The 27,428-nt window shown below is 39.4% G+C and overlaps 1 protein-coding gene across 1 annotated transcript in view; it reads right to left on the minus strand.

Moving 5' to 3' along the window:
- Positions 1-26,952, minus strand: part of eIF3l (eukaryotic translation initiation factor 3 subunit l) — a 116,620-nt gene extending 89,668 nt beyond the window's left edge. Inside the window, exon 1 of the mRNA XM_067137643.2 lies at positions 26,824-26,952. Within this exon, the coding sequence (XP_066993744.1) occupies positions 26,824-26,853 (30 nt within the window). The 5' untranslated portion in view covers positions 26,854-26,952. The remainder of the gene's footprint in view (positions 1-26,823) is intronic.
- Between the last annotated feature and the right edge of the window lie 476 nt (positions 26,953-27,428).

The following is a 27,428-nucleotide window of genomic DNA, read 5'->3' on the forward strand; positions in this document are numbered from 1 at the left end:
TGTAGATTTGCCTTTTCAGGGTTCCCGACAAGTATAATAAGGGCATATGGACTCTGGACAGCGACCTGCACATATGTAAGGAGGATGAAATCTAATGGTGAAGATGGCACACACAGCCAGTCAGGGACCCTTGTTATTGGTTTTATATCTAACTACATTTTAAGGTTTCTAGAAATGCTGAGGTGCCAGAATTTTGTCCCAAAAAAGATTTTTACACGCTTGGAAATCTACCAAGATGAGGCTGACATATTTGAGCACCTTCAAATACCACCAAAATAAGCCAAGTCGGGCTCAGAAAGCCAGCGCTCTACTGCCTGAGCTACTCAGCTCACCTGGCGCAGAATCAAGCCCTGGATCCCTTGGATCAAAGGCCAGCAAGCTAACAAGTTATCCATGGAGCCAGATTCCCAACAGGTAAAAATCGCACATACTAAGGTGGGAGGAACATGCAGGTCAGAACCCTGCACTAATGATCATGTAATCAAAATCCTCTCCTATCTTGTTGAAAATGTACTGCTTGTCTTTCGTTACTGAATAACTCTCAAAAGAAAAGAACAGAACAGTGCAAGTACTGTGTGCAGTAGCTCTCTGAATGTATATACAACCTCTTTGAAAGAAATGAGCTGTATTATCTTCCTTATAGTTACAGTACATAATAGACCAATTTTCAGTCATGCAGTGGAACTTTGTACATTTTCAGGAATTTCTTGATGATGATATTTGTTTAAAGGGGCATTTCATCAGTCATTGGCCCAAGGGTTTCTTTTTAGTGTTGATTTTGATTATACTGTAAACTGTAACCTGGAAATGTGACCATATTTTGTCTGAGAAAATTATTAATTATAACAAAGCACTACCAACAGCAATGTTCCGAAAAATACAATTATAAAATTTAATTCAACTTGAATTCTCACATGGTTGTAATTCTTGGTCCAAGCACGCACTCCTAACCTATAAGGTTTTAGTTTTAAAAGTTGGCTGAGAACCTCCCAGGTATGCTTTTGTAAGCAAGATGATGCAGAGATTTCTTGGGAGAATGTTTTACAGTAATATTTTACATTTTTTTTTTTTTTCCTGCTAGAAACACAGCATGTTTGCATAGCAATTCCATTGTTCAGATTTCCCCACTTTACCAAATCTAAATAAATCACCTTACTGTAACCCTGTGCATAAGTGGGTCACCAAGGAATTTCTCTAATCATCTACTCACCTCCCAGCATGAAGTTCATATAAGTGTAACTCGTAAAAATCATATCACCTAGTGTTAACATTACCATACACTACAAAAACTTACTCCACTAGCACACAGTAATTAATAACATTGGCAGACCAAGTGGCCAATACTAAATGAATTTAATACAAGGGTTCCTTAACAATAAATTGCAGAATGAGTTATAACACAAAGAACAGCAAACTAAAAACTGTCTGCCCACTTACAAACATCGGCATGAGATGTGTCTTGTTCTTATCATATGAGGCCTTGGCCCAGTATAAGATGCAGTCAGCTGCATGCAAAGGACAAAAATAACTACCTGATATTAGAATATTCCATGAAACGATGTACACTCAACCGCACAAAAACTGACCAGCATAGAAATATTGTTTAATACAGAGTTAGAATCGACTGTCCGCAGCAACTAGTGCAGTTGCAGAATATCCAAGTGCATAGTTCGGGTGGCAGCAGTGTCTGTTCAGGTGGTGGTGGTGGTTGTGATCATTGTTTTAAGAGGAAGTACGTCAGATGCGAGCGGACAGTTCGAGAGATTGCGCAACAAGGGGAATCGAGAGATTAAAAGTACAATGGTTCGCCAGGCTGAGTGGCTCAGATGGTTGAAGCGCTGGTCTTCTGACCGCAACTTGGTAGATTAGACCCTGGCTCAGTCCGGTGGTGTCTGAAGGTGCTCAAATATGACAGCCTCGTGTCAGATTTACTGGCACATAAAAGAACTCCTGCGAGACTCAATTCTGGCACCTCGGCATCTCCAAAAACCATAAAAAGTAATGAGTGGGACATAAAGCTGATAAAATTATTAGTACAATGCTTCTGTAATAACCCATTACACAAAGATAGACCATTAACAAAGCCAATACCGAGTTCACAAAATCTGTTATGACTACTTTTAATTCAACTGTTCTGGAAGTAAACTGGTAAACTAAGGACCTGTCAGCACCCCAGGAATAAAAGCCCAGAGATGACAAATCGGGACTACGTGGTTGCCAGAGCCCTCGTAAAATTATTCTTTTCCCGAATATATCACTTAAAAATTGCATGGAGAGACTGAAGATATAAGCTGTATTAAAAATTAAAGACCTACCTTATTATAACAGAGAAATAAAGAGACTAAGAAGGAGGTGCAGATTGGAAAGAAACAGAGTTAGAAATGGCTGTGGAAGTAAGGAGAAATTGAAGGAACTTACTAGGAAACTGAATCTAGCAAAGACGTCAGCTAAGGTTAACAAGATGGCAAGTAATATTGGCAGTCATACAAATTTTAGTGAAAAATGGTAGGGTATGTATAGGTACTTTAAGGCAGAAACAGGTTCCAAGAAGGATATTCCAGGAATCATTAATGAATAAGGGGAGTGTGTATGTGAAGATCTTTAAAAGGCAGAAGTATTCAGTCAGCAATATGTAAAGATTGTTGGTTACAAGGATAATGTCCAGATAAAGGAGGTGGCTAATGCTAAAGAAATATTAAAATTTACATATGATAACAATGACATTCACAATAAGGTACAAAAGTTCAAAACTATAAAAGCAGCTGGAATTAATAAGATTTCTGGGGATATACTAACGACAATGGGTTGGGATATAGTACCATATCTGAAGTACTTATTTGATTATTGTTTGCATGAAGGAGCTATACCAAATGAGTTGCTATAGTAGCCCCTGTGTATAAAGGAAAGGGTGAAAGACATAAAGCTGAAAATTACAGGCCAGTAAGTTGGACATGCATTGCATGTAAGCTTTGGGAAGGCATTCTTTCTGATTATATTAGACATGTATGCAAAATTAATAACTGGTTCGATAGAAGGCAGTTCGGTTTTAGGAAAGGTTATTCCACTGAAGCTCAACTTGTAGGATTCCAGCAAGATATAGCAGATATCTTGGATTCAGGAGGTCAAATGGACTGTATCGTGATTGACCTGTCTAGAGCACGTGATAGGGTGGATCATGGGAGATTACTGGCAAAAATGAGTGCAAATGGACTAGACAAAAGAGTGACTGGAATGGGTTGCTATATTTCTACAAAACAGATCTCAGAGAATTAGAGTAGGTGAAGCTTTATCTGACCCTGTAATAATTAAGGGGGGGAATTCTTCAAGGCAGTATTACTGGACCTTCATGCTTTCTTATATATATAAATGATATGTGTAAAGAAGTGGAATCAGAGATAAGGCTATTTGCATATGATGTTATTCTGTATAGAGTAATAAATAAGTTACAAGATTGTGAGCAACTGCAAAATGACCTCCATAATGCGAGATGGACAACAGGCAATGGTATGATGATAAACAGGGTTGAAAGTCAGGTTGTGAGTTTCACAAATAGGAAAAGTCCTCTCAGTTTTAATTACTGCATTGATGGTGTGAAAGTTCCTTATGGGGATCACTGTAAGTACCTACGTGTTAATGTAAGGAAATATCTTTATTGGGGTAATCACATAAATGGGATTGTAAATAAAGGGTACATATCTCTGCACACGGTTATGAGGGTGTTTAGGGGTTGTAGTAAAGATGTAGAGGAGAGGGTTTATAAGTCTCTGGTAAGACCCCAACTAGAGTAAGGTTCCAGTGTAGGGGACCCTCACCATGATTACTTGATTCAAGAACTGGAAAAAATCCGAAGAAAAGCAGCTTGATTTGTTCTGGGTGATTTCCGACAAAAGAGTAGTGTTACAAAAATGTTGCAAAGTTTGGACTGGGAAGACTCGGGAAAAAGATGAGCTGCGCATCTAAGTGGTATGTTGCAGGTTATAAGTTTCATTTTTTGGACGTATATAAGATCTACATGTGATACAAATTATTATCATTTTATTAAATACCACCTATGCAATACATAATAAACTAATGAGGACTTACATCCTTATTATATTAACATGGTACATGTTTCGCTCCTTTTTGTGAGCATCATCAGCCAATTAACATTTACTCAAGGTTTAATAAGATCGTTGACACATTCTATTGAGCTAAAACCATTGTCTTATTCTCGATGTTACTAGAGTAACACTAGTACAATATGTATTGGCATAAATCCAATATTGTCAATACATCAGTTTTGTTTTGAATGAACGTTAGTAAAATGAAAACGTTTTATTATTTATTTATTGGCACTGACGGTGGCTCCAAATAGCCTATGCAGTGGCCTCCGCGGTATGCACTAGCCATGCGTCTTGGTGGGTATGCTATTTACCAACTGATGAGCCCAACTTAGCACACTGGGGCGAAACGCTTGCAACCAGGAATGAGTTAGCTGGGAAATTTACAATTATCAATAACGGACCATTTATACTGGTATTACTGGTCAAGTTTGTCGAAACCAAGCTTTGTCAGTAAAAATATATTCTGTCTAACACTTCCTTTCCATGATAATTAACAAACCAATTAAACCATTCGCAATAAAAGAATCCTCTTCTCTGTGTCGACCAACTTCAACTCCTGAATGACTGAAAATTTATATGGATACAGATTTAGCTTCTTTCTTGCTGCTCTATGTACTGTGAAGACAGATACGCCAGTCAGCTGTGCCAATTTCCACATGGATTTAGAATGATATTTAAGGAGCTGTCAGAAATATCCAAAAGTTTATCTTCCATTAAAACTGGAGGTCTCCCACTCTTTGGAGCGTTGAATACACACCGTGGCTATTAAATTTACTTATTAAATCCCGTACAGTAACACGATGTGGTAGAACCATGTAGGACACTGTTTGCAAAATCATCTTTTTACTGTGTCCATGTATTTGTTACCTTCCTGGAAAGACCACTCCACTAAAAATGTTCACTCCTCTGTAGTAAGGTGGTGGTGGTGCTGATTATTGTTTCAAGAGGAAGTACGACTAGGCAACCATTCCCTCTGTAGTAAGCCTCTCAGTCTTACAAGCTACTGACCACCTCCCATACCCCTTACTTCAACCGCTTTGCATCCTGCTCAGGTCAGCTGGAGCATTGCCAACATAATACAGTATCACCACCAGCCAAGGTCACTGCAGAAACTCATTTCTAATGTACTGTATCTCAAAACGCAAGGATATTCATAAACTGTGGATAGCCGGTGGCTGAAGAGATGATACTTTGAATCCTACTATCTACACAATATGTTCATCCTATTTCAAACCAGAGGATTTTGAAAGAAAGTCTTCTTCTGTAATGGCCAATTTTTCTGCAGTTGAGTGTACAGTACATAAAAGTACAGTACAAGAACAGAATTACAATACCAGGAATACCTTGAAACTGTCAAAGTTATTTTAAATTAATAAAAATAATAAGTTATGACCCCTTATTAGGTTTGCTGTTGCAAACTCTATTCACTTCAGACCTACTGTGCATACTTATTCACATCAACTTTGTAGCTTATATATGGCTGTAGAAATCAGCTTGTCAAGGTAAGGGTACAGATTTTGCACAGAGCGAGTTGGCTACATGGTTCAGGTCATGAAGCTGTTAGCTTGCATTCAGGAGATGGTAGGTTCAAACCCCACCATTGACAGCCCAGAAGATTATTTTCTGCATTTTCTCATTTCCACACCACATAATGCTTGCTTCACTAGCCCTAGCCCACTGTAATTTAATAACACAAGCGCACCAAATTACTAATACAAACCGCACTTAATGCACCTTAATTAAGGCCACCTAGACATGTTCTCTCCCACTGCTACGGAAAGACCTGTCTGAGTTGATGCAAGGTTAAACCAATAGCAAAAGAAAAAAAATGTTTATTTTAAAACACACAGGATGTATCGAAACACAGTGACATTATCTTCAGGAATGGATTCCTCATATAAGGAGGAGAAAAAAAAGTATCACAACATAAGTCCGGAAATGCATAATTACAGAGTTATCCAACCTCTGCTTGACCACCACGCTCTCCTGACTTAACCCCCTGGACTTTTACCTTTGGGGACACACAGTCTGTCGTGTATTCGACTGCTGTTTACCTGAATAATTTTGCACTAACACATACAAGTTTCTGGGAATAATGGTACAGGAGTGTACAAAGACTGGGAAGAGACCAGCTGTGACTTTATATTAAGGTGAAATGGCAAACCATGTTTGGGGTTGTGGCCAGTGGAGCTCAAACTCGTCATCTCCCAAATGCAAGCTTACAGCTACTGACTCTTATCACATAACCAACTTACTCAGACATCTATTATGATTATTGTTATTTAAAAGTGAAAATACAATTATAAAACAGATATGGTTGATCTTTCAATGTTGTCAACACAGAATACTTACTTTCTTAGCTGTTGTAAATCCATGCTGCAATAACATAACAATAAGCATATAGAAACACAATATTATAAATCATGTTATACATCAAATAGCAGGAACAAAACAACATAAAATACTGATTTGAAATTACTATCAAACAGTTTCATGATATGCAGTCTTGTCATATTTGACCTGTCTCTGAAAATATTTTACAATTTCACAATCTAATTCATAATTCCAGGCACTGACATTGTTCTCTTTTGAATGTCATCACATGGCAGTAACGACAACAGAAGAAACCAGGGGACCGAAGAGTGAACTATGAATATTTGGATAAATAAATGTGCAATGAAGGCATATTTATCTATAACAAATAAATAACATTAACTAACGACCACAATGATGATATTTGTTGTTTACAAGAGCCTAACGTCTAGGTCATCAACCCCTAGTGGTACAAGATGAACTGAAATGTAATGATTAGGGGGCGGATGTTCATGACCTAAAAAAAATCACTGAAAATGATCAATAAAATGCACTTATATTTATGGAAAAATGCTATAAAATAAGTAAAAAATTACTTTAAAATATATGACCAAAATGAACTGTAAAAATAATAATAATAATAATAATAATAATAATAATAATAATAATAATAATAATAATAATAATATTTGCTTTACATCCAACTAGTGAGGAAAACACAGGAAACTACCTCACTCCTCATTTCCCTAGTACGCCTCTTCAGTGATGGCTAGGCCATCTATGACAGCTGATGGCAGAGCTGTTGAGGATCCCACCAGCGGCATCGGTGACGGACTGAACACGCATACATTACATCCAACTAACTACTTTTACAGTTTTCCGAGATGCCAAGGTGCCAGAAATTTGCCCTGCAGGAGTTCTTTTTACGTGCCAGTAAATCTACCGACACGAGAATGACGTACTTGAGCACCTTCAAATACCACCGGACTGAGCCAGGATCGAACCTGCCAAGCTGGGGTCAGAAGGCCACCGCCTCAACCGTCTGAGCCACTCAGCTCGGCGAACTGAATTCTGGTGACTGAGTAACAATGATTTTACAATTACTATATCCCTGTTCTATTCACCACTCTTGAATTTACAGAAATAATAGTTTACTTGGAAGTTTATATAAATATGTACATAATAATTTGCTATATGTATACTAGCACTTTAGCCCTGACAAACCTGGGAAGTACCAATTCTTCGCACTCGTTACAGCTTCCAGATGTTTTTCTCGTTTAATGTGTTGTACTACAAACTTCCCCTCCGCACCCTCTTTAACACTGCAAAATTTACAAAATAAAACACGGCCATCTGTTGTAAACACATCTTTTCTAAATACATTCACTAGCTGAATTAAAAGCCGGCCGCGTATGTAGGGGTAGTGTGCCTGCCTCTTACCCGGAGGCCCTGGGTTTGATTCCCTGCCAGATCAGAGATTTCTACCTGGATCTGAGGGTTGGTTCAAGGTCAACTGAGCCTACGTGATTAGGACTCAGGACCTATCTGACGGTGAGACAGCGACCCTGGTCTAGAAACCAAGAATAATGGCCAAGAGGATTTGTCGTGCTGACCACACGACACCTCGTAATCTGCAGGCCTTCGGGCTGAGCAGTAGTCGCTTGGTAGACCAAGGCCCTTCAAGGCTGTAGTGCCATGGGGTTAGTTTGGTTAGTTTAGCTGAATTAAAAAATATGCTTGGTAGTTTCACTTTTAGCATTTTTCTTGCACATAACTACTTGGGAGGATAACTCTGTTCTGAAAGGGAAAGTTATGTAACTGCTGTTCCCAATCCCTTCACATTTCCATTTGTTCTTGGTGAATGGCTGCAGGGGCAGGTGGGAAAGCTGGTGCATTCCTTGTGCTTGATACACGTTAGGAAATACTTTCACCTAATTATCAGATTTCTGTACTGTGTTCCTGCACATCTTGGAAACACAAGACTCCCCTGTGCAGTTCGCTTGGCCATGAAAGATATTTAGCAAATTTAACCATATGTAAGAAAATAGTATAAATTTTTGTCTTGACACTTGTAGACTTTGATCAGTCTGACAATAAAAAATACCTGAATAATTATTTGAAATGATCTAACTATTCTTCTTGAAAGTTGAAATAATGACTGATCGTCCCAAAGCAGCAAAAAATGCAAAAGAACGCAAAATAAGAACAAGTTGTTATCATTTGCTATAACACAGAGACTACTGAGCAATGTCCTAATGCAAAGGAAAAAAGAACATCCGCCCCCCGCCCCCAAGTAATGATAATTAAAATTTCAAACTGACCCACTGATTAGAATTTAAAAAAGGACGAAAATGATGAATTTAAAATAATCGGTGGATCTAATTCGCAAAGCCTTATTTTCTTATAAAATTATTTAAAATTAGATTAAAATGTATTAAAATCGGATCAGGCATTGCCTTTGAAATGAAACATATTTCATCAAATTAAAAGTTTAGAAATCACATTAAAATACACAAAGATGGGCTAAAACAAAAAAAGAGTATAAAAGCAGCTAATAAAATGAGAATTTGAAATAGAAAATTCACTTTTAAACATTACAAAACAAGCCACTATCCCTCATAAAACGGATGACGAGGTCTGCGGACAGCTCATCACCTCACAGAATGACGGAGATGACACTCGGAAGTTTTATACTACAGCGCACATGGACCATGTCTACGCACTGTACTCTGTAAGGATAGTAAAAGCAAACTTGCTCAGCCTCAGGTGGTGCAGCTCTTTTCAGGCACACCCCCAGTGAAGGTGAGCTGCATGTACCATTTGAACCACATACCAGCCCTCCTGCCATTCTTAAATTTCTGGCAGTACCGGGAATCGAACCCAGGGCCCTGAGGATGGCAGCTAATAACACTAACCATTACACTACAGTGCCAGACTCAGCCCCGAACACTGGAATAACTGACAGATTGAGAGCTCTTTCTTGATTCAGTGGGTGGTGGTGCATGGCCGCTCTTAATTGGTGGAGCGATTTGTCTGGTTAATTCCGATAACGAACGAGAGACAGACGTGTACAACGGACAGATGACAGGCGCAAGTACACACCGTAGGGGGTGGGCTTCCCCCTTCAGTAAGTAGGAGTGCGTTGCTATACCATGGCCTATCCAAAGACAACGTAATATCACTGCTTCTCTCCGAAAAAACCTGAAGTGAAGTCTTCCATACCTTCATTGTTCCTTTAATCGCTCTCAGTTTTTTTTTTTTTTTTTTTTTTTTTTTTTGCTAGTTGCTTAACGTCGCACCGACACAGATAGGTCTTATGGCGACGAGGAGACAGGAAAGACCTAGGAATGGGAAGGAAGCGGCCGTGGCCTTAATTAAGATACAGCCCCAGCATTTGCCAGTTTTTCGGTTCACTGTACCATCATTCACAGAATCTGAATTTGTTGACAGCATAAGAACAGTATGTTTATCTTGCAAGACCGTTGCCATTACACCCTCATTTTGCATTTTCCTACATTCTCCCTGCTTGAGTTTCAGCTGCGCAGGTTTCCTAAACTGATCAGGCCAACCCTTTCTATTTACCCTCATTGTCACACAACCATAGGTGTTATGGGTTAGCAATAATTACATCAGTTTTACAGAAATGAAAAAGTTATCGAAGTAAACATGACGCCACTTTCCCCAGTATGACTCTGTCGGGTGTAAAACCTCCTGCTCTCCTAATAATAAATTCTGGTCCAGTGTATATCTCTCATTTCAGAAGATAGCCATTTCCACTGTCAGCAATACCCCATGCTCTGATACCCCATTTGGTGGGTTCCCCTGGGAGGTGCTGTTTCAAGATAAATCTTCCCTTGAAACCTATCATAGCTTCACCTAGTGCGAGTTCCCGGCCAGGTGCGTACAAAATTCCGAATTTTTCGGTAAGTTGCAGAGCTGGTCTTGCTTTGTACAGAATATTGTAATGTTCGTCTTGTGGTGTTGTCCTGTTTACATGGCTACTTAGACGTAAATACTGCCCAAGTTTCCTAAACCGTTTCAGTGTCATTGCCTACCTGACTAATGGGCACACGCAAAAGTCTCCTAGGAAGTAATAATCTATTTCAGGTAAAACAACCAATCCCATATAAATTAGAACTCCTACATATGCCCTTATTTCGTAAGTGTTAGTGTCTTGCCAGGTGGTATCAACAGTGCCAGTTTTTCTTAGTAAATATTTGGCTTTAATATTCGTCTGCTCTGCCACTAGCTCATAAAATTCCAATCCCACAAATAATACAAAACAATCCTTTTCTGAACTCCAGGAAAGTAAATCGTGATTTGGACTGGCATTGTTTTTTCATATTTTCAATTCATCAAAATGAATATTGTGACTCCAGATATCACTAACAAAATTTTTTTGTAGCCCTGTCCCTCGATCTTCACACAATATTTGTTCACGTTCATGATTCTCGGAATCATTATCACTACTACATTCATCAGAATACAACTCTGAACCACAGCTAGAAAGAGCACTATGTCCATTAACTTTTAACATATCTTCAATTTTGCACACTTCCATACCTTTTGACACAACTCCATGATTAGATGACATGGTGAAAACTTGAACAAAAATAATCTCTCACTGAAAGGCGAGGTTTTTAAGTAGGTCTGCTTGGGAAATACAAAGAGGAAATGCTGTCAACAAGGTCCTGACATTGCTGAATCAAAGGAATACAGTGTGGTTTCACAAGACCTTTCAATATTTCTCTCAACACACTTCTAATCTAATGAACGCAAGTGTGGCGAGCGCTTTCGAGCGTTCAGCATGACAGGCGGGTAATAATGCTCGCGCGCTCTGGAGCATTAGGGATGGCAAAGAGTTAAGGAAATCAACATTTTTTCACATGATGCTGGAATGATATAAAGACTTTTTTTTAAGCATAGGGGTGTTCAATGGCTATTATTACTATGTTAGGCTGAACATGATACTTTACAACTTTTGAAATCATCTTTTACCAAAATTTTTATTTCAGTTAGTGACTTTCAGTAGCCCATTTCAAATGCCATTTAAGAAATAATTGGTTCTTAACATTCTCATCGCTAAGCCTCACCCTACAGGGAAAGTATATTCTTGCATTTATTGAAAAAACACCTTACACAGGCTCTAGAAGGAATACCTGAGTTTAATTTTAAGAACATAGCCAGCAGTGATACGTATGTTGTCTCTGGAAGTACTGGGAGAGATAAAGTAGGCCACCTCATCCAGCACTGGTAAAGCTACTGGTTCTGCTGCAGTAGAACTGAAAAAATTATCTTCATTGTCACTTTCTTTTTACCGTTTCTGCTTCCATGTGATGTATATCGATTACCATAATGTAACAATTACAATTTATTTCAAGAAGTAGATTACAAGTAAAAATCACATTTTGTAAAAAATTACTAAGAAAGTTAGAAGTTATTTGATTACTTTTACTCAATTACTTCCCAACTCTGATTTTTAAGTAATAGGTAAAGTCAGAATACAGGCAACATTTTACAAGCATAGAAGTGGACTGTTATGAGGCTGTGTATCAAACTTGTATACCAACAGAAAATGTTGAACAATAGTTTGAAGTCAGAAAAGACTACTACAAATAATAACTTTTTTTGCAAGTTGCTTTACGTCGCACCGACACAGATAGGTCTTATGGCAGATGTGAGAGGAAAGGGCTAGGAGTGGGAAGTAAGCGTCTGTGCCCTCAATTAAGGTACAGCCCCATCATCGAAAAACCATCTTCAGGGCTGCCAACAGTGGGGTTCGAACCCACTATCTCCCAACTATGGGATACTGGCCACACTTAAGCGACTGCAGCTATCAAGCGCAGTCAAATAATAACTATCGCCTTCCCAAATGAAGAGGTTGCCAGCAATGAACAAACAAATCAAGATTTCTTTTTTAAGGTTGAAAGCAGTTCTACAACTCCAAGAATTATACAAATAGATTTAAACTTTGCAACAGATGTCTCATCAGGCTTCAGAATTTAATTATCATATCAATATTCTATTGATTTTTTTTTTAATTTAGCATACTCATGGTTTTTAATGCCAGAAGTGTCGAGACATGTTCGGCTCGCCTAGTGCAGGTCTTTCTATATGACTCTCATGGACGACCTGCATATCTGGGTGGATGATGACAAGAGAGGGTGAAACTCTGTGTTGGCACATAGCCTAATGAATCACCATTAAGTGTCATATGCCCTCACGCCAATGAACACTGCAGAGATGTTTGGAATTGAATTCAGCCGTTTGGCGTGCAATCTAATGAACAGAAATTGTATACCACCACCTCACCTATCGTGACGACCAACATTCTGATGGTGAAAATCTTTTCCACCGAGACTCGAACTGGCTAACCACGTGTCACATTCTATACATTTCACGCCCTAACAATCATGGTCACCAGACAGCCTTGGCTATCAATGTCTGAGATGCTCTTCTGCGCTAAGCTCAACTGTACCCAGAATTGCACAAAGAACAAAGGTATTGTACTGTGTGCCCATAGCAGTAGGCCAATAGCCACTTTCTCCTCCATGTGGTATTTATCTTTGTAGAAAGGCACAGTACAAACATAAGCATACCCTTTCTCAGTGTTCAATTCTTCAGGCTTGACTCCATGATTTTCCAATCTGCTGGTGAAGTCAGTTCCTTTCTTGCTCATAACAAAAACTATTATTATATCAATATGTTTTGTGCTGCCAGCAGATGATATACCGTGAACATTAAAATGCTTTGTTTGCAGTTTATCAGCAATTACAGATTGGATTTTATAATACTGGGAGTTCCTCAGTTACTTCACCATGCGAGCATTTTCCAAGAATATGAGCCACAGTTTTGTTCTCACTGTGAAAACAAAGGATGCCAACCAAAGATCTGCCTAGAACAGAACATTCACAGTCATTTTAATTGCTGCATGCCATTCACTACTCGGAAGACATTCATGAGAAGAGATCCAATTGTTGTTGGGTGTATACGTTATACTTTATATAGGCCTATCGTAGATATACCCTGCAGATTAATGAAGACCGGGCGAGTTGGTCATGCGGTTAGAGGCGTGCAGCTGTGAGCTTGCATCCAGGAGATAATGGGCTCAAACCCCCCTGTCGGCAGCCCTGAATATGGTTTTCGGTAGTTTCCCATTTTCACACCAGGCAAATGCTGGGGCTGTACTTTAATTAAGGCAATGGCCCCTTCCTTCTAACTCCTAGCCCTTTCCTATCCCATTGTCGCCATAAGACCTATCCGTGTTGGTGCGGTGTAAAGTAAATATTATTATTATTATTATTAATAATAATTTTAAAACAGAGTAATGAAGACCAGATAACCACTTTGCATTTTTCAAGTCCCTGGTGAACTTTCCTTGAATCAGTTAAGCCACTTCGCTAGTTTGTCACCAGACTATTGAAGTAATATTAAGACAACGTAGGCATGCTTCAATTCCATCTGAAAGATTCTGATTAACAAAGACATAAGCATTGCCAGTTTAAATTAGAACATTATATGTGTTAATATGCTGAGTTGTTGCTCCCCATGATGTTCTGAAGAACTGCAGACTTTAATACCTCCTATCAGAGTAGAGGTTGCAGTCAAGAGCGTTGATGGGTAGTTAAAAGCAGTAGTACTGTTGGTAACACAAAAAGAAATACTTTTAGCACTTTTCCAACAAGCAGTGGTGAAGTAGTTTGAAAGCATGGTTCTCAGCATATAATATCCACAAAACCACTGGCACATTGAACCCATTTGGGGTCCTGGGTTGCAAAGACAACTGCCGCTAGCCAGATTGCCAGTAGTTATCGGTGTGGGAAACCAGTAATATGTGTTCTTTGTGTTGTTTACTTCCTTGAACTTGGTTACGTTCTCATTGGAAATGGAGAACTCTGGGAGTGTGTAAAAAGAAAAATGGTGTGATTGTTTGTGGTTTATAAATGTCTCGAGAATTAAACCTTGCGTGAAAGTACGTTCTGCATTTTGAACTGTGTTTACACGTGTAGATGACATCCTGTAGTTATTAATGTTGGTGCAAGGATCTGTGACATGGGTAGTGCGCAAGTGTCTAACCCAACATTTAATTTGATGACCCCGACGTGATAAGTATAACTGTACCGTGCCACAATGGAGAATTTGTGTAAGAAACGGAAACCTGTGAGGATATCATTCACGAAAGCATCCCGACTTTTACTAGATGAGTTAAATAAAGATGCGATAAATGACGAAGCTATTAGGTTAATGTCTGTAAAATTGGAACGGTTATTTCAAGAACTTTCGATGTTAGATGAGCAAATACTGGACTTGGTTTTGCAGGAAGAAGGGAGTGATAAGAAATATGAACATGAGTATACCAATATTGAAGAATATAGGGATAAAATGGACGCTATGAGATTCAAAATAGAAGCACACACTCAGAGGTTAGGTGTAACCCAAGAAAATGTTAGGTTTGAGATGGCATATTCTGTTGATTCACATAAAAAGAATATGAAATTACCAAAAATAGAGTTAGTTAAATTTAGCGGTGAGATAAAGGGCTGGCTTTCCTTTTGGAGTCAGTTTAGCAGAATTCATGAAGATGAAGACATAGCAGCAGAAGACAAATTCCAGTACCTGATCCAGGCGACAGTTCCAGGAATAAGAGCACGAGAAATCATCGACAGCTATCCACCGACTGCAGAAAACTATCAGAAGGCAGTGGACGGACTGACTGAAAGATTTGGTAAGAAGGAGTTGCTGACAGAGTTCTACATCAGAGAACTCCTAGGTTTGGTCATAAAAAATGCCACCAGTGTGAAAGGTAAGGAACATACTTTACAACTGTACGATAAACTTGAGTGTTACTTAAGAGCGCTGGAATCCATTGAAGCGACTTTTGACAAGCATGCGGCAATTTTGTTTCCCCTTGTTGAATCAAGCATTCCAGAGGAGCTTTTGAGAATCTAGATGAGGAGTAGTTCAAGTGTGGCTCAGGCAAGTGATTACAGTGAAAAATTGAAGATGTTGCTAGAATTTCTAAAGGCTGAGGTGGAAGGAGAGGAGAGGATAATGTTAGCTAAAACTGGGTTTAAACTGACTCATAGATCAGGTAAAACATCCAATGAAAGAAAAGAAACAGAGGATGAAACTGTACCGACTGCATACAATCTGTTGACTGGTGAAAAACAGAATACCGGTACACGATCAAATGTTTGTGTATTTTGTGAAAAGTTTCATGGGAGGAAGGAGTGTTTTAAAGCAGAAAGGATGTCTCTTAGGGAAAAGACAGACATGTTAAAATCTAAACGGGCTTGTTTCACATGTTTAAAACCCGGACACAGGTCTGTAAGGTGTAAATCTTCACTAAAATGTTTGATCTGTCGGAAAAAACATTATCCGATAATGTGTTCTAATCTGCCTAGAACTAACAAGAAACCAATATTGTCGGAAGAGAATAGGAGGGAAAACACGAGTGTCGTTGGAGCAAACCACTGTTGTTCTCTAGATGTCCTACTGCAGAATCTAATGGTAGCTATCACAGCTAAGGGTAGTCAACGTGTAGTAAGGGCGATAATAGATACTGGATCTCAGCGTTCCTATATTCTAAAGAAGACTGCTCTGGAAATGGCTTGTTCTTGTGTTGGATCTGAAAATCTGATACAAGTTCTGTTTGGGGGAATCTCATTGCAAAGACATGTACACAAGAGATATCGAGTATCACTTCAGAGTATGACAGGAAATTATTCATGTGAGATTGAAGCCTTAGATCAAGTTTCTATATGTGGTTCAATTCCTCGCATTAATCAAAGTGCTTGCCTGCAAGAATTAAAAGAGAAAGGCACTGTAGTCTCTGACAATGGAGCTGGTCATCCTACTATTGAAATTTTAATTGGAGCTGATTATGCAGGAAGCTTGTTCACGGGAAATATGGTAGGATTACAGTGTGCCTTAGTGGCACAAGAAACTCGTCTTGGCTGGGTGATAATGGGATCAACACAAAATACAGGGCATGGTAACACGGCTAACCTGCTAACATCCTTACTAACACATAGTGAAGATCTGGCAAGAAGATGTGCTCGGGATTACAGATCCAGTAGACAGGAAAACAGAGATGTGGAGTTAGCAGTTCTGAATCATTTCAAGAAAGAACAGTCACTGTTAACAAAGATGGTAGATATGAAGTCTGCCTACCCTGGTGTGAAAGAAGAGAGGATCTTGAAAATAACAGAATGGTGGCAGAGAAAAGACTTGCATCAATGACTTCGAAACTTGTCTCCGAGAACAGATACAAAGAATATCATTCAGTACTACAAGACTGGCTACAAGAAAATATCATTGAAGAAGATGACTTTGGACACAAGCAGGGATACTTTATGCCTCATCGTGGAGTTTTCAAGAGTGATTCAACTACAACGTGCCGACCCGTGTTTGATGCTTCCAGTAAACAAGGAGGAAAGCTGTCCCTAAATGACTGTTTGGAGAAAGGCCCCAACTTCCTGGAACTTCTACCATCCATCCTGCTGCGATTTCGAGAAAGGGAAATAAGAGTAGTGTCAGATAAAAGAAGGCCTTTCTGCAAATCTCTGTGAACGAAGTGGACTGTCATTATCTGAAATTCCTTTGGTGGGATGATTACGCTACTAGGAAGATTAAGATTTTTCGCCAATGTCGCGTTGTATTTGGTGTAAATTGCAGCCCGTTCATTCTGGGAGCTGTTATAGAGCATCATCTTGATAATTGTCCTGCTGGGTACCGTGAAACTGCAGAAAAACTCAAGCATTCATTTTATGTGGACAACTGTGTTGCTTCAGTCAGCTCGGAAGAAGAAGTCAACTGTTTTATTCAGGAGGCTTCTTTTTTGATGGCCATGGCAAAGTTTGAGTTAAGAGGTTGGGCGAGTACTGCACTAAATGAAAGCGTTGCGATTCAAGAAACCATACCGGTACTCGGATTACTATGGAACAGAACAACTGATAGCCTATCTTGTGTAGGGAAAGTACAAAATATAGAGCCACCTGTAACAAGAAGAAAGATTTTGTCTGTTTGTCAGGCAGTATTTGATCCTGTAGAGTATACATGTCCTGTCACTATTGTACCAAAAAAACTATTGCAGGAAAGTTGAAAAGAGAAGAAGGTGGTTGGAAGAATTGCATTTTTTGGCTGATGTTGAAATTCCTAGACGATTTACTTCAAGCAGCGATCGAACACCATACACTTTACATGTCTCCTGTGATGCTAGTGCTTCAGCCTATGCTGCTGTTGTATTTTTAAGAAGTGAAAGTAACTGTGGGACGACAGTGCAGTTGTTACTAGCGAAGTCACGAGTTGCACCGGTGAAGAAAGTAACTATGCCTAGACTAGAATTGTTATCTTGCTGCATTCGTGTCCATCTGCTAGTCACTGTCAAGAATAGTTTAGGTCTCATGAAAACTCTTCAATATTGTTGGACTGATTCAACTATTGTACTGGGTTGGATTTTTTTTTTTTGTTATTTGCTTTACGTCGCACCGACACGGATAGGTCTTACGGCGACGATGAAGCAGGAAGGGGCTAGGAGTGGGAAGGAAGCGGCCATGGCCTTAATTAAGGTACAGCCCCAGCATTTGCCTGGTGTGAAAATGGGAAACCACGGAAAACCATCTTCAGGGCTGCCGACAGTGGGGTTCAAACCCACGATCTCCCGAATACTGGATACTGGCCGCACTTAAGCGACTGCAGCTATCGAGCTCGGTTGGGTTGGATTAGGAGGGATGGAAGATGGGGAACCTTCGTAGAGAACAGAATAAAGGAGATACTAAATTTCACACAAAGAGATGAGTGGAACCACGTTCCTGGAAAACAAAACCCTGCTGACTTGCCATCGCGAGGATGCTTGGTTAAAGAACTCTTAGAATCTGCCTGGTGGGAGGGATCAGCATGGCTAAAGCTACCTGAGAAGGAATGGCCCAGTAATATGGTTGTGGGCATAGAGTCCTGTTGTCAGGAAGAGGTGGAAGGGGTAGTGATGACAGTTGGTAGTTCTACCTCATGGTTTCTGGAATACACTTCGAAGTATACCAAGTTAGTGAGGATGGTGGCATGGATATTCAGATTTGTGAAGAATAGTGCAAAACAAACAAATGGAAGATATAAAGGGAAGTTAACAGTGCAAGAGATAGAAAGGACTGAAAAGAAGCTTATACAACTGCTACAAGAGTAAACGTTCACCAAAGAAAGGGTTTCTAGTTTGAAATCTCTGTGTGTCTTCAAGGATGCAGAAGGAATCCTGCGGGTGAAGACTAAAATTGTGGAAAGGAAGGATGATAACTTCAAATGCCCCGTTGTCTGCCAAACAAGCATAAACTAGTTCAGCTTTTGATTCAGGAGGAACATGAAAGACTGCTTCATAGTGGAACTCATATACTACTAACTCACCTGCGACAGAGATACTGGATACTGAATGGTCGAAGAACTGTTAGAAATGTGATTGCATCGTGCAAAAAATGCAGACAACATGAAGCCAAAGGTATGGTTGCAGAATTACAGTGCCCTCTCCCAGAAGATATATTGAAGGACTTGAGGAAGTGATTCAGGGATGAATATCTGGGTTAGGTTGTACATTGTCATCATAAATCAAGTGGTGAAACAAAAAAAATCAAGGAAGGGTACATTGTGCTCATTGGTTGCGACCAGAAAAGGTGGATCGAGTGGCCTATTGCCAAGGTGCTTGAGGTATATCCTGGAAGAGATGGTATGGTACGAGTGGTATGGTTGAAGACTTCTTCTGGTGAACTTACTCGGCCTTTACAGAGACTCTACTTGTTGGAAGGATCTTCACCTTCAGATGTTAGTCCTGTCATTGATGTTGGTGACAGAGTCCGGCAACCTTAAATGTCTCCACTGTGGGAGGTACAAGTGACGAGAAGCGGAGGAGAGTAAAATTTCCTGAAAAACTGAACCTTTGAGCATTGTTAATTGTTGCAACAATCAAGGGGGGAGGATGTGAGAAACCAGTAATATGTGTTCTTTGTGTTTACTTCCTTAAACTTGGTTACGTACTCATTGGAAATGGAGAACTCCGGGAGTGTGTAAAAAGAAAAATGGTGTGATTGTTTGTGGTTTACAAATGTCTCGAGAATTAAACCTTGTGTGAAAGTACGTTCTGTGTTTACACGTGTAGATGACGTCCTGTAGTAATTAATGTTGGTACAAGAATCTGTGACATGGGTAGTGCGCGACTGTCTAACCCAACAATCAGTGTTCCATGTGGTCACTGTTAAGAAATACTCAGCCATACTGCTTGACATCTGTAACCAGGTCTGCTGCCTCTCATAACATCCAGGTCCTCAGTTGCATGAGGCTGATCAAGCCCTCTGTCCAGAATTAAAATTTGTGGACAAGTCAGAAATTGAACCCAGGGTCTCCAGGTAAGAGGCAGACATTCCACCCAAACACCAGGCAACTGATCATGTACCTCTTTCTATGCTAGAGAATTATACCAACAATGTAATATACTGTATAGTTCCATCTCGTCTGGAAAAAAGAAGTGTTGATGTACGTACTGTTTCAATTGGACTGTGACATTTCATAAAATAAGATGTACACACACCAAACCCAGTGTGTTGTTTTCTTTTTCAAAGTTATAAAGAGTACAATAATATGGGAAACTAAAAAACATCCCTCTGATCACATAATCTCTAGCAGATCAGCAGAATGGCTGCGTTCAGGAATAGCATACAATAAAGGAGAATGCTTGCTATGTGAACACTCAGCAACATTGATAACCATCTGGCAGACTCTGTTAACATACCTGTACATCATCCTTATGTTCACATGGTATATACATTTTTACGATAAGGACATGCTGTGAAAAAACATTTCTGCTAGTCAAACTGGAATAAATCATCATAGATCTGTATTAAAGGCTGTCGCCCAGGTAGCAAATTTTCTATCAATTGTGTACCTAAAATGGTTTCAAAGATCTTGGAAATTTATTAAACATTTCCCTTAAAAAATTATTCCATTTGCCCCAATTTCCCATCTTTAAATCCAACTTTATCTTTCCTGCCTTTAAAAGATCCACTCAAGGTTATTCTTCTACTAATCATTCCACACTATCTCACCAATGACAGCTAGGAACATACTGCTTAGTCGAACACCTCATTCCTTTACTCCAAAGTCTTCCAAGCCGAAAGCCTACAAATGTTTCAAAACACTACTCTTTGCTCAAAAAACACGCAGAAAAACTTGTGCTGTTTTACTTTGGATCTTATCCAATTCTCGTAATCATGATGTGGGTCGCACACACTGAGACCATTCTCTAACTGGCGTCTTATCAGAGACTTATATGTCCTCTCTTACATCCTTACTACAATCCCTAAATACCCTTATGATCATGTGGAGAGATATGCAACATATATACAACCTTGTAGATGCAATAAAGCCAATGAAGAGCTTTCCTTATATTAACACCTAGCTGATTACAATGACCCCTGTGAGGTACTATCACCCCATCAACCCAATAATCAAAGGGGACTTTTCCTCTTGGAGAAACTCACAATCAATCAATCAATCAATCAATCAATCAATCAATCAATCAATCAATCAATCAATCAATACTGATCTGCACTTAGGCCAGTCGGCCAGGTGGCAGATTCCCCATCTGTTGTTTTCCTAGCCTTTTCTTCAATGATTTCAATGACATTAGAAATTTATTGAACATCTCCCTTGGTAAGTTATTCCAAACACTAACTCCCCTTCCTTTATAAATGAATATTTGCCCCAATTTGTCCTCATGTATTCCAACTTTATCTTCATATTGTGATGTTTCCTATTTTTAAAGACGCCACTCAAACTTATTTGTTTACTAATGTCTTTCCATGCCATTTCTCCACTGACAGCTTGGAACATACCACTCATGAGAGTGATGATTTGTAACATACCACTCATTACATGTTATAATTCTCATGTTTTGGTCCATATTGAAATGTACAATGAAGTCAAATAAATATTAAAATTTATTTATTCCACCTATTCAAAACAGAGATTTTAATTAAGAAATTAAATCTTGAATAAAACTATAGGGACATGTTTCACCATTTAATTAAGGGCATCTTCAGTCTTAATCTCAATCTGAAAAGTAATTAATCAAGTACCTGATTGTATAAAAATTACATATGAAAGTGAGGATGATGTTGGAAATGTGCATCAAATGGTGAGTAAATGGTTAACAATAGTTATGATATAGTCTTTGAAAAAAAAAAGTCGTAAATTTATACACTTTTTTGAATGTCCTTGTTTAAAAATTGGTAACAAATTGTATACTGGTAATTTTATAAGAACGTAAACTGTTACGTTAAATCTTGAGGGCGTTAGAATAATAATAAAATAAAAAAATGTAGTTAATTCCAAATGGAGTATTAAAACATATTAAAGCTAAACAAGGACATTCAAGAAAGTGTATAAATTTATGAGTTGTGTGTGTTGTTTTTTTTTTTTTTTTTTTTTTTTTTCCTAAGGCTTCATTTTAAGAATATCATAACTATTGTTAACCATTTGCTCACCATTTGAAGTACATTTCGAACATCATCCTCACTTTCATATGTAATTTTAATACAATCAGGTACCTGATTAATTACCTTTCAGATTGAGATTATGACTGAAGATGCCCTTAATTAAAGGGCGAAACATGTCCCTATAATTTTATTCAAGATTTAATTTCTTAATTAAAATCTCTATTTATGTATTGAATAGGTGGAATAAATAAATTTTAATATTTATTTGACATACCACTCAGTCGAGCAGCTCGTCTCCTTTCTCCCAGTTCTTCCCAACCCAAACTTTGCAACATTTTTGTAACGTTACTCTTTTGTCGGAAATCACCCAGAACAAATGAAGCTGCTTTTCTATGGATTTTTTCCAGTTCTTGAATCGGGTAATCCTGGTGAGGGTCCCATACACTGGAACCATACTCTAGTTCGGGTCTTACCAGAGACTTATAAGCCCTCTCCTTTACATCCTTGCTACAACCCCTAAACACCCTCATAACTATGTGCCGAGATCTGCATCCTTTATTTACAACCCCATTTATGTGATTACCCCAATGAAGATCTTTCCTTATATTAACACCTAGATACAACGATCCCCAAAAGGAACTTGCACCCCATCAACGCAGTAATTAAAACTCAGAGGACTTTTCCTATTTGTGAAACTCACAACCTGACTTTTAACCCAGCTGGATCTAACTTTTCATCCCCTATATTACAAGAAACAATGTTACATCCAACATACTGTAAAGTAAGAAATTTTCAAATATGAAACCAACTAACAATAGAGTGATCCTGTTCAACAAGCATCCTCATGGGAATAAGCTAATATTCTAACATTTTGTGGACTACAATAGTGTCCAAATTCACGAGATAACCGATCTCAGTGGTATTCAAACTTCTCCGTTGACATACTCCTAAAATCCAATTGTTTTCCCTTCGTACTCCCCGAAATACGAGTTGACCCTACATTGTGATTATACTAAATTATTACAGCTGGATGCTAAACAATATTAACTATCATCCTTATCCACCGCAGCTTATCCCGCTTGCTCAGGGTCATTGCACGCATTGAGGCACAAAATATTTGTGGCGGGCATTTAAGATCGCATGCTCTTCCTGAAACCAGGAATCAAACCACGGTCACCAGGATGACAGACAAGCAGGTAAGTCACAACAACCCTGTTCTCCATTAATAACAATAATGTATTGCATAAATATATCCTCGCTGGGCAAAGGAAACCTTGTAACTACTTCGGAGTAAAGTTAACAGAAGCCCAATACTGAGCAGTCGGCTATGGCCGGTGAACTGTTCCTGGCATTTTCAATGCTTAACAATGGCCCAATTATTCAACCATTGAACTCTTCTGTTCACTTCTCAGGCAACCCGGCAAGACTTTACAAGACAGATGAAGAAACATGGTTTGCTCGTTGGTGGAATGACGAAGTTTCCACTGCCTAGCAATGAGATATATAAAATATAAGGATCCATCGGCACAATACAGTTTGCCAATTGATAGCTGGAAGGCTCCGTTAACAACATTTGGAGATCCGTGAAGAAATAGGATGTCTTTCCACAGATGGATCCGCAAGACGAGCTGATGTTGTCATCGACCAGACGAAAGGTACAGGCATGGCGATTGATCCCACTCTAAGATTCGAGGAAACTGAACAGCAGCCTCGATTATTGTGTGAGGAGAAAAAGGCCACATACAAAGAACCCTAGAAAAGTTTTGCAATACGCAAAAACTGTAGGCTGGACACCCCTGTTATGGTGAGGGATGAAAAGAGGGGTGAAAACTGGTCTCGAAGACAGCAAGACACGACCTTCACATCAGTTGTTACCAAGCAGTGGGGTTGAAAGCAAGTTAAGAGGCCAGCGTGGTCTAAAGGTGAATATCACGCAACTATCCGCTACAATTTTGCTCTTGGATTAACTGTTGACCAGTGCCTGGAGGAAATGACTCCTGTGCTGGGGAAAGACTGTCCACATCGGACAACAATTTTCCGCTTGTACAAAGAGTTCCAGAGGGGAAATTTTGGGGTTTAAGACAATTTTCGTTCCGGGCGACCGGCTGAATCAGTGACTGAGTAAAACATTGAAGCTGTGAGGAAAATGTTGCAGCAAGAGAGACGGTTGACATATCAGCAGGTAGAAGATACCCTCCACATCCCTGCACCAGTTATTCATTCAATTCTACAAGAAAGTTTTGTTCCCACTGGGTGCCCCATTCACTTTCAGAGGAACGAAGGGCATATTGAGTGAAATGGTGCTGAAAAATTCTAAAACAATTTGAAAATGGGACTTCGCGTAATGTCAATAACATCGTTACAGGTGACAAAACTTGGCTTTATTATTATGATGTCCCAACAAAATCCCAGAACAAGGTGTGGCTGTTTGCAGATGAGGGTACTTCTGTGACTGTGCAAAAGTCAAGGTCAGTGAAGAAAAGGATGATGCAGTATTCTTCACTAAACGGGGCATCCTGACTCGGGTTGTGCTAGAAACACAAAGGACAGTTACTGTGAAGTGGTACAGTGAGACTTGTCTGCCTCAGGTCATCCAGGGTCTCAAGCAGCTCCGTTCAAGGTCACGGCTCAACACTTGACTCTTGCATCACGACAATGCTCCAGCACATCGTGCTAATGTAACAACGGATTTTCTTGCCAGATCAGGGTTGACTGTGATTGACCACCCTCCATACAGTCCTGATCTTGCCCCATGTGACTTCGCACTCTTCCCAGAAGTGAAAATGAAGCTGAAAGGGTGGCGTTTTGCATCTGACGAGGAGCTTCTGGCAGCACGGGATCAAGAGTGTGAAAATGTAACCGAAGAAAAGTGGCAGAGTTGGTTCAGTGACTGGTTTTGACGTATGGAGAAGTGTACTGAGTGTGGTGGAAATTATTTTGAAAAAGTCTAAAGCGTTCACTCACATTGCAAAACTTTCCTAGTGCCCTTTGTATAAACCTTGAGAATCTCAGAAAGAAGTACAAAATTAAAAAATGGGAAGTTGTTGGCCTTATGATTGGTGCTAGAGGGCAATTCCAAAGGAGACGCTGAACTTCTTAGGAATAAATAAAATCCCAGGCACTATTATCCAGACCATAGCACACTCAGCGTTGGAAAATTCAATGGCGATGGTAAGGTACCACTTGTACTCCCTAACCGAAGAACCATGTACTGGATTTTCTTTCTTAAATAAAATCTGAAAGAGACAATCTGCCCGATGGTGGCAATAGTAATCTTGAGTTATGACTCAAGCCCTGCTTAATCTAAAAATCATATAAAATAAATATTTATTCATTTGAATAGATTAGGGGGCCGATCTTTTGATTCTCTAATTGGGGCGGCTATGAGGTGGATTATCTCTCTGCAACAATTACTGATCAATAGTTGACACCTCACAGCCCAATACTCACTACATTCAGCTCCGCGCGGAACGACTGTTGTTTGTTTACACGCTCGCGACGTTCTCAGGAAGGATGTTGTCAAGCGGTGTGCAATGCTGCCAACCTCTCTACTTAGGAACTAATGAGCAAGTGGTGCTTCGAAAGGTCGTGGTGATTATTGATACACCTTTGGTCTGGACTGGTTCCTGCCATGTGGACAGTTAGCATAGGACCTGGACAACACCACTGGTATAGGGACAAGCAAATAGGGTCTGGGGGCATAAGCCCCCAGGTTAGAAGCCGCGAAGCAGCCTTAGGCCTCTAGTTTCGTGTGGAAACACGATTGGTCTGGACTGGTTCTTGCCGTGCAGATAGTTAGGATAGGATCTAGACAAGACCACTGATCTGGACTGATTCTTGCAGTGCAGGCGGTTAAGATAGGATCTGGACAAGACCTGTGATGTAGGGACAAGCAAAGGAGGTCCAGGTTAGAAGCCGCGAAGCAGCTTTAGACCTGTAGTTTTGTTTCGAAACACGATTGGTCTAGACTGGTTCTTGCCGTGCAGACTGTTAGGATAGGATCTGGACAAGACCATTGGTCTGAACTGGTTCTTGCTGTGCGGGCAGTTAGGATAGGATCTGGATATGACCTGTGATATAGGGACAAAGAAAGGGGCGCTTTTATTGTGCTGGGGTTGGTAAAGAATTATGATTATCATAATTGACAGGAATGAGATCATGTGCCACTTTACGTTGGCCAATAGGAATGCAAGTAGCTACTTCAGCCATGGACGATGGTGGGTGCTGCTCTTTATTAGGTTATAAAAGTAAATGTACATCTCACCTCTAAAAGAAATTCCAAGTAAGATTTGCATTATTTTCACTTCGGGCTGCGGAGTGTCAACTTATACCCAATTACTGTCGTACTATATATACCAAAAAATAAAGTGGCATACATTTTTAAAAAATTAAGAAAGAGCGATGCAGCATAAGTAAGAATTTTTACTTACCTATTCAACAGAAGGTACAAACTGACATGTTTTAGAACGAATAGTTCGGAAAGGGGACTCTGTGTAGTGATAGATAAAAACACTAAATTTAAAAAAAAAAAAGATATTATTGACAATAAGCGGGCTCCTCTCTTTTCTGAAGTGCCCACTAAAAACAGTTAGAAGCTACGATGAATTTGCGAACCTATTGAAACGACCCCACGTAACCCTAGTGGTACGCGTCCCACACTATGACCAATGACCTATCTGACAGCTGTGTGCAACATAACCTCCATTACAAACAAGATGCAGAAAAAATATAAGTACATGATTAAAAATTACGAAGTTACACCACACACAATTCTGAAAATAATTTAAAGAAAATTCTACCAAACTGCATAATAAGCTACAAACACGTGTGAAGTGCGTGAAGTAACAAAGCATGTACCATCCTCCAACAGACTTTAATCATGAACTCCGAAAACTACGACAATACAAGTTGCAAGATATATATAAACAAACCTGGTCTGTATAATCGTCGTTGCCATACATGTTGACCCACACAGTTATTTTGATGTCAATATGTTCCAAGTGTTTGTACCAGAATGCAACCAGTATTAATCAGACCACGATTCCATCACAACACCGTGACCAAGGAGCAACTATAAATCTATTCCTCTATATTTATTTTCTCCTTGGCGTAGCAATGAATCAAAAAAAAAAAAGGTCGTCATTGCAATGTATCGAATACAGTAGACACAAGACCAACAACAATATCTGTACATGATTAAAAATTACTAAGTAACACCACATACAATTCTGAAAATAAATTAAAGAAAATCTACCAAAACTGCATAATAAGCTACAAACAAGTGTGAAGTGCGTTAAGTTGTAGTTGGTCTTGGTAGAGACAACACGCGACACTCAGCGAGATATCAAGAGACAGATATTAGAGCGCTCTCTCTCTCTCTCTCTCTCTCTCTCTCTCAAGCGGATTGACGTGAGAACTACTGATTCTGTCATAAGAGCACTTGTATTTCTGTGTGAAGTTTTTGGTGTTATTTATGCGTTTTCAGTTAGTGGACATAAATAAATAGTAGCGTGTGTCATTCCTTGATATTTCCTCT

The sequence above is a fragment of the Anabrus simplex genome, chromosome 1, assembly GCF_040414725.1.
Source record: "Anabrus simplex isolate iqAnaSimp1 chromosome 1, ASM4041472v1, whole genome shotgun sequence".
Classification (NCBI taxonomy): domain Eukaryota; kingdom Metazoa; phylum Arthropoda; class Insecta; order Orthoptera; family Tettigoniidae; genus Anabrus; species Anabrus simplex.